This window comes from Muntiacus reevesi, chromosome 19, assembly GCF_963930625.1.
Source record: "Muntiacus reevesi chromosome 19, mMunRee1.1, whole genome shotgun sequence".
Lineage (NCBI taxonomy): Eukaryota > Metazoa > Chordata > Mammalia > Artiodactyla > Cervidae > Muntiacus > Muntiacus reevesi.
Genome location: NC_089267.1, coordinates 10793575 through 10808907, shown reverse-complemented (window position 1 = coordinate 10808907; position 15333 = coordinate 10793575). Strand labels below are relative to the sequence as shown.

Here is a 15333-nt window from a genome sequence, read left to right as displayed (position 1 = left end):
CGTTTTGTTTTCAACCTCTCTCCAATCTCCTGAGTCGTCCCCAGTAAGCCTGAGTTCCACAAACTCAAGAGGGTATTTCAGTCCTCAGTGTTATAGCATGCTGTCCCCTTCTCATAGAACACTGTCCCTTCTCATAGAACTCTTCTTGACACCTACTTTTATGCACCTAGATTAGGTCACCTAACCTCACCTGCAGCCTCTTTCCCTGTGTTCTCACTATGCCTCGCGTCACCTCTATGGCGGCTGTGACACCTAAATGCATGCATCCACTTACATCTATGTCACCCTGTACATTCTCAATACTGATGGGATGAGTGAATATATGCTAATTGGATTTTTGATGTTTCTTTTTTACAACTATGCAAAATTTCTGTCGGTATCTTGAACCTAAAAGCACTTTAAAATTTTATACAAACTGTAAACAAAATACAAGAAATCACTTAATTTCTACATTAACTTAGCGAGTATCTTAAAAGTTGTAGTTATGAGTAGACTCAGATTATGCATTTGTAGAACAGATTTTAAAGAAGATGGCATCATTTGGATAAATAACAGACACTCAAAATACTTGCATATTTCAGGTAACATATTTATCGGTAACATTTCAATAATCTCAGAAACAAAATATTATTGTCTTAATATGTATATAGGACTACACTGCATTTAATCATTTTTTTAGTGATCAGAATGATCACTAAGAGAAATGCATGAGATTTTTCTTAAGCCCTAAGACTTAGGGCAAGTCCTAAGACTTGCCTTCAAACTATCCATCTCTCATTTGTTGAATGAGGCTATCCCCATGGAGGAGATTTCTCAACAGAAAGGTCTCTCTAAGCATCACAACTGTGTTTAAACAACGATCTTCTAAAACGAGAGAGGAGGTGCCCCAGAACATCTCAGCAGAACAGAAGATGCTGCATAGCACAACATCAAGCCTACCTTTCTGCGTCAGAGGCAGTGCCTTTCCTAGTCTGGTTTTGGATGCTAGATCTTTCAGACTTTCTGGAGTGCCTGTGGAATGAAATGTTAAAGAAACACAAAACATATGATGAATCACGCTCCAGTCATCTGGTCATCTTCTACAATGACAAAAGCAATTGACATGGAAAATGGCAACTATTTTACCTAAATGGTTTTGTCAGTCCGTACTTTCTTAAAATAAAACAAAAATGAGGACTGGTGTTGTGTAGAAGACACAATTTCCCACCAGGAGCCACAGAAGCTGACACCCTGCCAGTGTAGACGAGAAAGTCTACAGTCCAGATGTCAAGGAGACTCCTGCTGGCAACTGAGGCGGAAACAAACTCAACGGTGAAACGCAGTGATGAGAAAGATGATGGCAGTCGTGGTTCAGGCACAGAAAGACCACACACGGGGGGAGTGCTCGCCACCCTGAAAGTCTCAAACCTGGTGCTACAAAGATGTTCTCCTTTGCTTTTTTTCTCCTCCAAAATTATGCTCTAGGGAAATGTGTCTGACATAAAGAACGGTATTTAAAAATCAACTATTCAATTTATTTTTAAAATTATCATATACTTTTGTACTCGTGTAGTATTTTAAAAAGCTAATCATCCATCACAAACCAAATAACTAATAAAGTTAGCAATTTATTCTATATTCTAAAACTACTTATGTATATTGAACATTTGAAACTTGAAATGCACTTCCCATAGAAATAATGCTCATGCATAGAACATACATCTATTCATCCTAAAATGTGTCTGGACTACAATATACTTGAAATAAATAAAAAAATACTGTGGTCAAGAAGCTCACTAATTTAAAAAAAAAAAGACAGAGAGAGACTTTAAAGGCAATAAAGTTTATCCTGGAGAAGAGAATTCTCCAGTATTCTTGCCTGAAGAATTCCACACAGAGGAGCCTGGTTGGGCTACAGTCCATGGGGTTGCAAAGAGTCGAACATGACTGAACGACTCTCACTTCAGATAACTGGCTGCATACAATTTATTTTTATTTTCTGATATCCTTTCCTTCCAACAATGTTAAGGAGAAAACTGGTTTGTTTTTTTTTTTGAGATGCTACTGGCATATATCATCATACTAGTTTCAGATGTGTGACATAATGACAACCCCAATAAGCCTGGTCTATATCCATCACCACTCAAGTTAGAAATTTTCTTGTGATGGGAACCTTTAAGATCTGGCCTCTCATCTCTATTCTTTTGATAAATTTATGCCAGATCCTCTAAGTGTCCAGCACAGGTCCAGTTATGTCAGGCCCAGGGGTGCAGGAGTGCATAGGAGTCCTGAGCACATGCCTGTGATCAATGAGGAAGACAAAGTTTTCTCCAGGACCAGAGGGAAGTATCAGGTGCAGAGCAGGAAGTGATCAGGAGGGGAGGCAGAGGAAAGAGGTTTGCAGACCCAGGGCCTGCGCTCCAAACAACTATTTGGCAAATTTACACTTAGCCCCAAGCTTCCCTGGTGACTCAGATGGTAAAGAATCTGCCTGCAGTGTGGGAGACCCAAGTTCGATCCCTGGGTCAGGAAGATCTCCCGGAGAAGGAAATGGCAATCCACTCCAGTATTCTTGCCTGGAGAATTCTACAGACAAGGAAGCCTGGTGGGCTACCATCCATGAGGTCGCAAAGAGTCAGACACGACTGAGTGACTAACACACATGTTTGGTCCCAAGGGTGTCCTGGGACCGAGAGAGCCAGAGTCCCTCGTCCCCTCTGAGAAGCGTGGGAGCCAAGTGAAGACACAGAGTTTCAGGCCAGTTCCTGAAACTCACAATCACTAAGGGTTTTCATTCATTCATTCACTCACTCACTCATTGAACAAATACTGTGTGTATATTCCAGATGCTGCTCTAGCTGCTTGGGCTATGTCTGTGAACATAGCAGACAAAATTTCTGCCTTCAAACAATTTGTGTTTTATGGTAAAAGACAAACAATAAACAAGAACCCCTCAAACAAGTAAACTATATAACATGTCAGATCAATAATAAGAACAATGAGAAAAAGTCAACCAGGGAAACAGTTCAGAGACGTGCTGGAGGAATGGGGTCTCAGATAAAAGCAAGTTGCAGTTTGAAGAGAGATGCTCTGGAAGGGTGTGTGGGTGCAAAGGGCAGGACCAGAAGCACCTGGCAGGCTTTTGTACCAACTTTCTACATCCCTGCAATGAAAAGGCGATGAGCATCCTTTAGACCTTCTCTGTTTTTCTCCTATCTCTAGTCATTGCTATGAATTCAATGGAGATTTTATTTCCTCTATAAAATTTCAACTCTTCCTCTTCTCATCTCTAAAATTTAATGGGCTCACATGGAAGACTGATCATCACAGTACCTGGTGATACTGATGATGATAGCGCTGATATTAACAATATCAAATATCTACTAAGAATTTGCTGTCTTTTCTCATCTAAGCTCATCAATCCCATGAAGGCATACTTCTCTTTCACCCTTTTAAGAAGAAGGAGATTGAGGCTTGCAGGGGTGAAGCCAGTTGCTCTTACATGAACCCTGCATGTCAAACTACGACGTAACTGAGTCTATGATCTCAGTATCTGCGAACACGTTGTATCTGTGGCTTAAATGATACTGGATCATGGCAGCTAAAAACACGGACCCTAGAGCCAAACTGAGGTCCCACCCGCTTTCTGAACAGCTGGGTGATTTTAGTCAATTTACTCAATCTCTATGTGCCTCAGATTTCTTCTACTTGCAAAGTGGCAAAAATACTATCACCTCACAGATGCTAACTCTATAAATATGTCAGTATTACTATTTGCATTATAGTATTTCTAGTATGATGCAGAACAAGGATTTTAGTTTTAGCATTACTTAGAATAGCAAGAGATCAATGCTATAAAAGTATTATTTAAAATGATAATAATATGTATTTGTTTCCCTAAAGTAAAAACTCTTCCTCATCTATAAGAGCATCAACCTCAGAGTCAGTGCCCCATAACTAGATGATAAATATTCATGCAGAGGTTCATGTGTCTAACTTTTGTTTTTGCTTTTATTTTTAACCCTCTATTTAAGGATGCTCCTTTTTTTCTCTTCAAATGCTTCAGACAATTACTTTATTGAAGATTCTTCTAAAGCTTTCTACAAAAGATATGTCCTTATAATTTTTCTAACTACTTAAAAGAATCCTGGAGTTAAATTAAAACGACATACACTTGATTGTAATAATTCAGTATAAAGCAAGAATAGAGAAGAAAATAGAAAATTCTACTGTCTTTCCTTTGAATATATTGTACACGGTAAAGACAGACTTTTCTTGGAATAGTGTTGTGATGTGTAAACGTGCTTGTGCTCAGTTGCTCAGTTTTGCCTGACTCTTCACAACCCCATGGACTGTAGCTTGTGAGGTTCCTCTGTCCATGGAATTTCCCAGGCAAGAATACTGGAATGGGTTGCCATTTCCTACTCCAGGGAATCTCCCCGACCAAGGGATTGAACCCACATCTCCTGCATTGGAAGGCAGATTCTTTACCACTAGCACCACCTGGGTTAAAACCATCAGTTTATATTCACCTACTGTTTTCCTGAAACTACTGGCCACAGAATAATAAAAAGGATCACAGTGAAAGGAACTACCTTCTACCTTACACTATTCTTTCTTAAGTTCCTTATGGGCAGGCACTGTATCTGGGTTATACTGAAACATCAACACCCAGCACATAGTAGCTTCTTGTTAAATATATGTGGAATAAATAGGTGGTTTAAAAAGTAGTATTTTGAGTATGCTACTGGAATTTAAGAGGCTAAACGACTATAACAAGTAAAATTCAAACTAGGATTATACAATTCAGCTTATATCAGTCAATTTAGACATACATTATTTTCTGATCATCAGTAAAACATAAAATACCATGTATAAGAAATGCATTTTGGTTACTGACTTATACATAAGGAAGAGTTATCACCACTGGCCCCATGCATGTTCATCATGATGCAATCAGGCAGCATGGACTCGGTTTTAGAGTCTTAAGGGATGTCAGAATTCAGCTAATCCATCTACACCCACCTAAATCTACAGATAGGGAAATGAGTCCCAGGAAGGTTAAGTGACTGGTTGAGGGAAATATAGGCCAGAGTCAATTGGTGATGATAGCGCTGTCATGGCCCACGATCCTGCCCCTCTGCCATCCAGCAACCCTGAATGACTTGATGGTCACTGAAGGGATCCCTCAACAAAATCAAATAAAACAGTGATAGCATTTCCATCATGTCTTATCTCTTTTGGGTTTTAACATGCATTTTGTTACGTTAACATTTTTAATTAACTTTTATTATTCTTAAAAAATGTTTCTTTGGTTTAGGAATGAAAGAATCAGAAAATCCTCAGTTTGTTGTTTGTCTTTTAATCACAACTTATAGTTGTATGATTTTGTGCCCAGTTCTTAGGGCAAAAATGAGGTTCTTTAAAAGTTATAAAGGTCTATTCAAATATGTTATAACAACAATTATCGTATCATTAAGTGGAAGCAAGAGAAATAATCATAAGAGTGGGGCTGTTCCTAATTAAAGCTAATTTTCTGGAAGTCCTATTTTCAATTATCATTCTCTATTAGATTAAGTATGAAGATTCATAAAATGTACTAATGAAATGAAAAGCAATTGTTAAAAATCTGTCTTTGTGTTACTTTCCTTTCCTCATCAATAAATAAGCTCAGTTAGAACAATTCCCTGAAGACATTGATAAACACCACTTTTCTAAAGATACTACAATACTATTAAAGTACAAAATTAACATGCTAATAAAATGAAAATATGTTCTGCTTTGGGGAATAATAAGTTCTACCACATAATGTTTTAATTACAATTAACACTGATGTCATAAGAATATTTCTGTATATATTCTAGTTGACTCTCCAGATGGTCTGATGTGAAATGCAAATCTCCATCATCTTGTTTCCTCATAATTTTGGTAAGAAAACATTAAATTTAGATTAAGAATCTACTTAAGAAATGTTCGTATGCAGTGAAGATGGACACATACAATTTAGATACATTTACCCTTTTGCTTATTATTGATATTTATGTATATGACTACAGACATTAAAAAGACTAAGCATTTTAGTACCTGAGTATATTTCATTCCTTTAAATTAAGGACATTTCTGAAAAGCATTGATAATAAATGTTATGAAGCAAACAAAAATGACTAGTAGTATCCTGAATTTATAAGTAGTTTCACATTAACTCTGCATCTACACTGCAAAAGTATCATGAATTCTGGAAGTGGAAAAGTGGATAATTTCTTTATCCTAGAAATATTTTCAGTGGAGAAAGAAGGTCCATCTACTTTGAATAAGAGATACCACATGATATTTTTGGTTAAAAATTCCTTGGCAAGTAGCTGCTTCCAAGTTGCAAGTGTGGACCAACTATAGAAATCTGGTTACTCCCAAAAGAAATTAGAACTAGGATAGCAGAGTAATTCAAGAATTAATCTTAAACACAGTGGAATACTTTACTTTTTCTAATAATCAAATTCTCAAAAATAGTGTTATTTTATTCAATATTTTCCATTTTATTAAAGTCACATCAATAAACTGCACCCTTAAAAATATCATGTACAAAAATATGTACATGCATGCAAAAATATTTTTAATCAGAACACTGTAGTCAGTACCTTCAAACTAATGAAGCATTAAAATACATCTTAAAATGTACTAAATAAGAAAATACTCTATCAACTCACATTTATTAGAATGGTCACTATCAATTTTTAATGTATTTAAAAATAATATATGTGTCTTCTTGAAAAAGCATTTACCAAAAAGTAATTTAGATGATAGTAATTATCATAGTAATTTATACTCAGAGGTTAAAGCATCCACCTGCAATGCAGGAGACCCGGGTTCGAACCCTGGGTTGGGAAAATTCCCTGGAGAAGGAAACGTCAACCCTCCAGTATTCGTGCCTGGAGAATCCCATGGAGGGAGGAGCCTGGTAGGATACAGCGCAGGGTTGGCAAAGAGTCGGACACAACTGAGCGACTTCACTTTCACTTTCACCACATTTAAAGATGACTGATTCAACTGTGAGCACTGAACTCAGAAACTTGATGATTCAGGGGTCTATTAAGATACATTTTTTTCTAACTTGCTATTCATAAATTTTGGTTAAATATGCAGCCATAAGTAGCTCTGAATTTTATAAGAGAATGATGCTTACACAGGTTCATAAAAGCTACTATTTATATATTAAAATAATGCTATTTACAAAGAAATGCTTTGTTATTGGAAAGGTGATTCTTAGAAGTTTCAACATTTTTAGTAATAAAACTACAAGAAAATGTACACTAAACTTTAAGGTTAAAAAAAAAAGCTGGGGTTACAGATTTATGTATTTTTTCCTCATTTTAAAAAAATCCTACAACTTCTAGGAAATTTTTTTGATCTAGATAAACATGTTTCCATGTTAATTCCAAATAAAGCTATTGTACCACTTGAAATGACATCAATATTTCTTACTATTGAAATTAAATTATGGAGAAATGGTACATTAAAAATTGTGTGTGTGTGTGTGTGTACACGCATTATGTGAAATAAGACGGCAAATCAACGCTTTCTAACTCACAAGCAAGCTCTCTTAATCAAATATTTACCTCTTGTATTACTATGCTGCTTTCAAAATAATCAAGTATGCAGGACATCCAGTGACAATATAAATTGTCACTGATTTTAGAATATTTTTTTAAGTTACCAGTTTCCTAGTGCAAAATTTATCTGGTGGCAAATTCTTATGAATATTCACTGTCTGCAGATCTGATGCCATGTTCACTTCTTTTGCAAATTTTTCTAAGTGAGTAAATAAAGCTTATAAGAGGTAAAAAAGGAAAGCAAGTATTAAGCGTTTGCTAGGGTTACCAATGAATTTTTTTAATATCAACTGATATAGTAATTTCTCATTTTTATGGTACTTGTTACTCATATTTTAATAAAAGTATATTTTAATACTATAAATAATATTCTGTTCCCTACAGTAATAAATCATAGGATCAAGCCATTTAAAATGTATTTCCCTTTGTTAGACCCAGAGCTTACTTACAAATAAATTATGATAACAAGTAAAATGTACACTCAGAATTGCTTATTAGGAATAAGTTGTTACTTATTAGGAATAAGCTGTTACTTATTAGGAAGAGTTTCATTTAATAATCTTATCTAAAAGGAATATTTCTGTTTCTAAAATCTACCTTTACAATGATATATACAATCTATTAAATCAGATGTCATAATTAATTTAGGTTATTAAAAGACAACTAACTTTCAACTAATTCTCATCTCACATATGTTAAGAACTGAAATTATTATTTGGATTTCCATGTTGCTTATTCTAAACCCAGCCAAATTTATGTTTATATTCATTACAAAGACCATCATACTTAATCGTCTTATACTCTAGCAGCCATTACATAAAATGAAATCCAAAATAGCCTTCCATAAAAGGAAGTTTTATCTCCTTGGTGGCCATGACTGCGTTTTTCTTAAACACTGCTGTGATTCTAGCCATTAGAACGGGTGCACATAAATAAGCACACAATTAATATTTGTTGAATGGATGAGTAGCACTGTGAATGCACATTTTAAAATTTAATTTACATTATTATTTTATATTCTTATTCAAAAAGACTTTATGTTTATAATAATGCTTAGATTGGAGATTTTACTAATGTTTCTAGTCTGATTTCTAGGATAATAGAAATTATTTCTATTATCCTAGAAATCAGACAGCAGTAGAAGGCATTAGATTTAAACTCCAAATATGTTAAGTCATATTAAGGTCTTAAAGATTTAAGCATAATAAAATACTTGAAAAGCCTCCATAAATGTCATCTTGGGGTCCAACATTTGTAAGATGACTTATTCATTTTTTTCTGAGTAATGATGCTTACTTTTTCTTTCAAATTGTAATCCTGACAATATCTTGACAATTTACAGATACAGAAAGTAAATCATATCACTCTTAACTAAAGGTACAATTACTTTACTATATACACACATACTAAAAGATAAATCAATAACAACCTGTGTGCTGGCATCACTGGTTGCTCCATATCTGAGATACTCCATCTGCTTATCTGCTTAATAAATGTTACCCGTGTGTTGACTGAATTTCTGCTTCACCAGAAGTAAAACAATCAAAACGCCCGTGGCCTTTCATGGCCAGTTGGGAAAAGATATGCCCTATGTATAACAACTATGACAAAATAGGAGAAGTGGGTGGACCACTAGTACACCCCAGAAGGAAAACAAAGCAATGGAAAAACACATTGGGCACTTATGACATCACAGCATGAAGTGGATTCAAAGCACTGATGTTATTTTTAAAAACCTACCTTGATGACTGCCCCTAGCCCTTGACAATACTTGGCTTAAAAACACAATATTCATAAAACAGGTAAGAACCAGGTATTCTACCTTAAATCAGGGAATATATCTAAAAGCCTAAACTTCATCATTTACAAAACAAGATGGTCAAACCATCAATCAGAACAACCAAAAATTCAGGTTCCGTGATAGTTTTCCAAATATCTTAAAGCACCTGAGAACTGTAGTCAAGTGTAAACAAAAGCAATAGTTAAACATGTTTCTGGAAAATTGAAACCCTGAAATAAATGCTCATTAAAAGAAAACTCTCCCACTGGACCCAACTTTCTTTGTTTGAACCACGCCCTGTGCATGCTAGTTTCATTTCAGAAAATAGTCTGAGGTGCTTCATCAGAGGTGGACGCATTCAGTTTTGGGATCTCCACCTCTTGGGCTCTGGCCCCTGAAAGGAAGGCGTAGTAACCACACGGGTCTGGCTACCCTCCAGCTGGTGGCCTGCCAGCCTCTGGAAGCCACTTGTCCGGGAGGAGGAAGTACCTGTCATTCTCCGGAGACGCATGCTGGATTTGAATCCTGGGGCTAGGAGGCCGTCTCCTATCTAGGGAGGGGGGCCATCTACCCCTGTTTGCCCAATGAACAAGACAGGAGAAAACAGGACATTTAGTAACTCCTAAAGTAAAAGAATATATGGAACAAGAGGACTGGAAAAGCACCCCAGAAAGGCAAAGTGAAGGCTTTTGGCTCCATAATGTATTCTTCAGTTTTACAAGCCTTGGAAAGATATATGATAATACTTCAAGAAAAGAAAACTGGTAGCCTGACATGTGAATAGAGAAACTTATTTGAGAAGATGTCTGAAATATATTAAGTGTATTTTTTTTCTTTTCAATGTGCTTGTGTGTCTTTGTATATCTACAGACACACATCTATATATATGTATGTATATAACTATACATATATGTATATAAAACTTTACAAGTATGCAAGCTTAAGAATCTAGCAGATATTGAATAAATAGATTTAAGAAGCTACCAATGCTTACTTGATACAAGGTCTTGAAATTACTGGATTAAAGTGGCAAAGATGAGGTATGTGCATTTGATATAAAACAGAAGAAATAAATGTACTCTCTAATGTAGAAACAATAACATGAAGAAATAACTCACGGAAATGCTACTAGTGAAGTCTAAACAAGTTCCCTTGGAGAAAACTGAGGATTAATAATTGAGATTAAAATATTGTGAAAGTATTTTTATTTAAATATAAATATTTTTATTTAAAATACTGTGAAAAAATATTGTGAAAATATTTTTATTTAAATATAAATATTTTTATTTAAAATATTGTGAAAAAAATGTATAGAAGTGGGAAATGCAGATAAATGCCACAGTAAAATAGCATTACCTTTAAAATAGTCCGCTAACCCTAACTTGCAAAAGTATCTATCAGTGAGTTACATAGTTGTTTTCTTATTTCAGCATTTAGAAGAATACTAATTTTTTATGATTAACAGTCAAATAAACATTCGAAACTGGGTTCATTTTTTTGTTAAACTATCTTGATGTGCTGCTGTCTGAGTAACTACAAATTACAAACATCTGGGCAAATACTGAAAAGAGGCACGAGGGACTAAACAGCCCAATCTTGGAAATTTTAATATATTAGATATGCATACTGCAGGCAGGGTAATTTCTCTGCATACTGGCTTCCTCATATGTAGCAAGGGATCACTGAATGTTGTTTAAGACTCATCTAACCATAAGATCTTATAACAATATAAAGAAGACCAATCCTAATATCATTTATTTATTTTTTCCTAATATCTTTTACAAGCCATCTTTCTTTGCCGTTAATAACTTGGCTTCCGGGATTTATCAGACAATCTGCACAAAAGCAGCAGAGGGCTACAGGCATGACCAGGGTAGGCTTGGTCAGCAGGCGCTCATCTCAGAACCTCCGGGAAGCCTGTTCATCACCTCTCAGCTTTGGATGGATTCAAGGAGGGCTGTGTGCAACTGGTTCAGCAAGTAGAGATACTCAAGAGCAGAATTTGGGCAGAAGACAAAATTGTGTGGCATGTCCTCTGCAATGTGTTATGTGTTTGTGAAATTAAAAATAAATTTGCATTCAAATGAGTTAATTATTTTAAATGTTTTAAATAGGTGGTCAACTCAACTGAAAGGCTTGAAAAAATCTTTCCACTGTCTTTTGCTCTACAGACACAATAAAGAAAAATATTTCTAAAGTTTTTAAAGAGAATTACAGCTATAGTGTTTTCTACACGAAATTGTACTCAGTCATGAGAAAGCTTAAGGTGTTCTTTGAAAATCCAAATATAGAGTCAATATGATTTTCTTTAAACCTTTTTGAAGGAATAAGCAGTATTCACTTGACAGGATTATGAATAACCTTGCTTCCTGAGGCAAAATTCCAGTCCTTGTGTTTATTTAAATGCAAAAATTAAAGAAAATGCTATAATTATGAAACATGCACGGAAAGCCATGAAGAAGAGAGATGTACATTTAGAAACAGGGCACAGTGAATGCAAGCTATTAAAGGCAGATTCTGAAGAAACATTTAGCATCATACATTCATATCTGTACACTCAAAGTCCTTCTGAATATGCTGATATGTAGTCCCAATAAAAGGAAGGTTTGCTTTTCCCTTGCATCTTGGATATGAAAAGAGCAGGATCAACTTATACCTATTTTTTTCCCAAAAGATTAGATAGTACCTAAGTTTTAATAACATACATTTATGAGCATTAAATATACTAATGTTTTAAAATGTGTGCAACTTCTTTCTCTGTTCCACCTGTCACACAGATGAAGAGGATCAAAGTTAGAATCTTTATTCACTATTACTGAATGAAACGCCTTCCACAACCATTTTCATGCTAGAAGTGAACACGGCAGGCTATGCCGGGGGCATTCATCACAAATCTGAACTAAAACAGCTGCTTCTTGATTTCTCTTTCCAAATCATCTTGCCTGCAAATTACATTATTAATGTTTTAATCTCAGATACTTTAAACTCATTAACTCAGGAAGTCTGTTTGCTGGGAGCTCATCCTTTTCACTGGGCTCAGATCAGGGGGGCAAAGGTCATTCTGATGGCTGTGGGATGAAGGAACAAGCGCAGAGGGGATCCCTAAATAAGGGGCTACAAAGTTTTGTTTGGCTTTATTTTGGCAGTGACATCAGCTACGCACAGCACAGAATAAGTAATGAATAAATATCTGCAAATATTTAAGTAGATAATAGAGAGGATAAGATTTGAGGTTTGGGGGTAATCCTGGTAAGAAATAATGAGAAACTAAACTGAGAAGTCAATAGTGGTGAGGAGATACAAGGACTTAGAACTGACTGTCCTCAGTAAGCAATCAAATGGTTCTTACATTGGGGCTTTTCCCCACCATGGATATACCTCAAACCAAATACACGTGTGTTTAAATGTGTAACTAGTATACATGCTTGCATGTGTACACAGCTATCAGTGGTACACAGCTCTTGGCAGAACATGGCCAAGCTGCTTTAGTTACCTGAAAGAGAAAGTATTTGGAAATGCAGATCCTTCATTCCATAAGCAGCACACATAAAAAGTATCTGTGAAGTTCTATAATATTAGAAACCAAACCTGACCAGAGGAGAGAATTGATTGTATATATTTTTATGCTCTATTCTCATTATTTATGGAGTTCTTTAAAACATTTCCCCAATACTATTTAAAATTTAAATTAATACAGGTACTTATAATTTGGAATAAGTTTTATCTATTTCAATTCAAGTTAACAGTTGTTAAGTTTTAGGTAGGAACTTCTTTATCTTAGGCCTTGTGTTTTCACATAGAGGGAAATTCTTTCAAGTCCTGCCTTGGGTGTCTGTCCACCCCAAGGAGGGAGTGGGGGAGACTTTGTGTTAAAGAATCAGGCACAGATTACTTAGCCCTCTCTGGATTCCTCTTTCCAAATCTGTCTGACTGCAAAACAGCAGACACAAGAGCAAGCAAATCTACACAACAGCTTTCAGACAGTAGAAGCCTCTTGTGGTTCAGCCTCTTGTTGACCCATCAGCAAGCTTACGACCTGAAGTCTAGCTCCTGAACTTGTTCACTGCATTTATGGTGATGACTAGATCTCCCACCTTGCAGTTCCTGGGTCTAGTTTACAACTAGACACAGACTTGGGAGAAGAAAATAGAGAGTGTTTTTTAAAGTGCCCTCAAATCCCCAAACTGAGCATTTACTAAGTAAAATAATAATAATAATAATGCTATTGCAACAGACAGCAAGGACGAATCAGATATGATCCCTGCCCTCCAGGAGGAAAATCTAGTAAAAGGAAAAAATACACACCTAAGTGAAATAGAAAGTATGTAATACTATGTGAATCCAGAAAAGAGGATCGATAATTCTGTTTGGTAGAGAAAGGGAAGTAGGAAGGGCAGAGGGAGGGAGGTTAGGAGAAATTTTACAGGAGAAATGGTTATTTGACCCCCTTTTTGAAAAATGAGAATAACAACAAAAGGAAAAGGACATTTTAATTTCAATGCAAAGACAATCTCAAAAACTAACAGAATGGTTAGGAGAGATTATGAGAAATTTAGGGGCAGGAATGACACTGGAAGTGGAGGAGGACTTTAGCATAATCAAGGGGAGGGTCTGTTTTGAAGATTCTTGAAGGAGAGCTGATAGGATTTACCATTTCATTCAGTGAGACAAAAGGAGCCGGAGAAGTATTTCTAGATTATGTGGATGGTTAAATGTCAAATTTGTCAAAGCGCAGGGACATGTCAGAAAACAAAGCACTTTGCTGTCAAAAGGGTGTGAGGGGAGACAGTGAATTTGATGCCTGCAGGGTCTGTCAATCACTGAGGAACTTAGGAATTTTCAGGGGAAGGTCTGGCCTGACCAGTTACAGTGGACTGTGGGCCTCATAGGTATTAGTGCGGACACTTTTGATAGACTATGCATTTCAGAGATGGGATGGGTGAGCAACAGAGGAAAGCTGAGAGGGAGACAGGGGAAAAGAAACCGGTAAAGGAGACTGACTTGACATGGAGGCGCTAGTGAATTTGTAGAGGGCGCTTGAGAAAGGAAAGATTCTAGAGGCAGCGGTGACCATAAAATGTTGTAAAATGCTGCTGGGCCAGTAGAGGCCAAGGTAACCCATGGCAGGGTTTTAGCACAGTGGTGGGACTGCAGAACTCTCTGGGAGGCACAAAAAGGAGGTGGCAAGTACAGAGTACTCTCTGATGGAGTTTAGTAAGGCTACGGTTTCTGTAAAAGGTCTAAGAAGAAGATAAAGCATCTGAGAAAAGGACTCATTCTCCAGTGGCTCTAAAAATCAGTGTTTCTGGATACATAAGTAACATGATGTTTGAAAATCTGGGAAAGGAAAGGCTAGGAGCAGACATGTAACTCACTCCTTTGAGATCAGGGACCAGGGAGAACTGATGACCTCAAGCTGACCCTGACACAGAGGAAGGAAAGGACAAGGACCTTGACTGGACCTCCTTGTGAACATGCAGTGGTATTTGCTAGAGAAAAGATGAAAGCCAGCCATTTTCATTAGATGTCTTCAGTTGGACACAACCAGTCTTTCTGGTTATCTTCCATTGCAAATGAACCTCAAATTTCTTGACTTACGGGTCATGACTGGATGGGGCTAAGTGTAATATGTGTTTTTCCTAGAGGTGCAATCCACAGAATACATACCAGAGGTGCTCAAACACAGAAATGACCTCCTTTGAAAACAGGGCTTCCGTTGGCTTATATGGAAATTTATCTCTTAACCCGGGCCAAACCATTCTCCTAAGGAAGACAAGGTCGTTCTGATGGTTTTGGGGTAGTTCAGGAGAAGAACATGCTAATTGTGCCTGCTGCTCCTATATCTTGGACTCATGAGTGATGTGTGGTGGTGGGTGTTGACTCAGCTTTAACAATTTCACACTTTGTACTAACACAGAACTTCCTCTGCTCCCAAGGTTAGCGAGGAAACTTCAGAAAAGCCTCCTA

The 15333-nt window shown here is 36.5% G+C and overlaps 1 protein-coding gene across 41 annotated transcripts in view; it reads right to left on the bottom strand.

Moving 5' to 3' along the window:
• Positions 1-15333, bottom strand: part of RIMS1 (regulating synaptic membrane exocytosis 1) — a 592480-nt gene that overhangs the window by 134121 nt on the left and 443026 nt on the right. For 19 of the 41 annotated variants that reach the window (XM_065911745.1, XM_065911774.1, XM_065911756.1 and 16 more), the window contains one exon: positions 940-1011. The exons of 16 other annotated variants lie outside the window; for them this stretch is intronic. In XM_065911745.1, coding sequence (XP_065767817.1) covers positions 940-1011 — 72 coding nt within the window. Of the gene's footprint in view, positions 1-939; positions 1012-9855; positions 9940-15333 lie in introns of all 41 variants that reach the window. 6 more of the 41 variants (XM_065911744.1, XM_065911751.1, XM_065911752.1 and 3 more) reach the window with 2 other exon arrangements.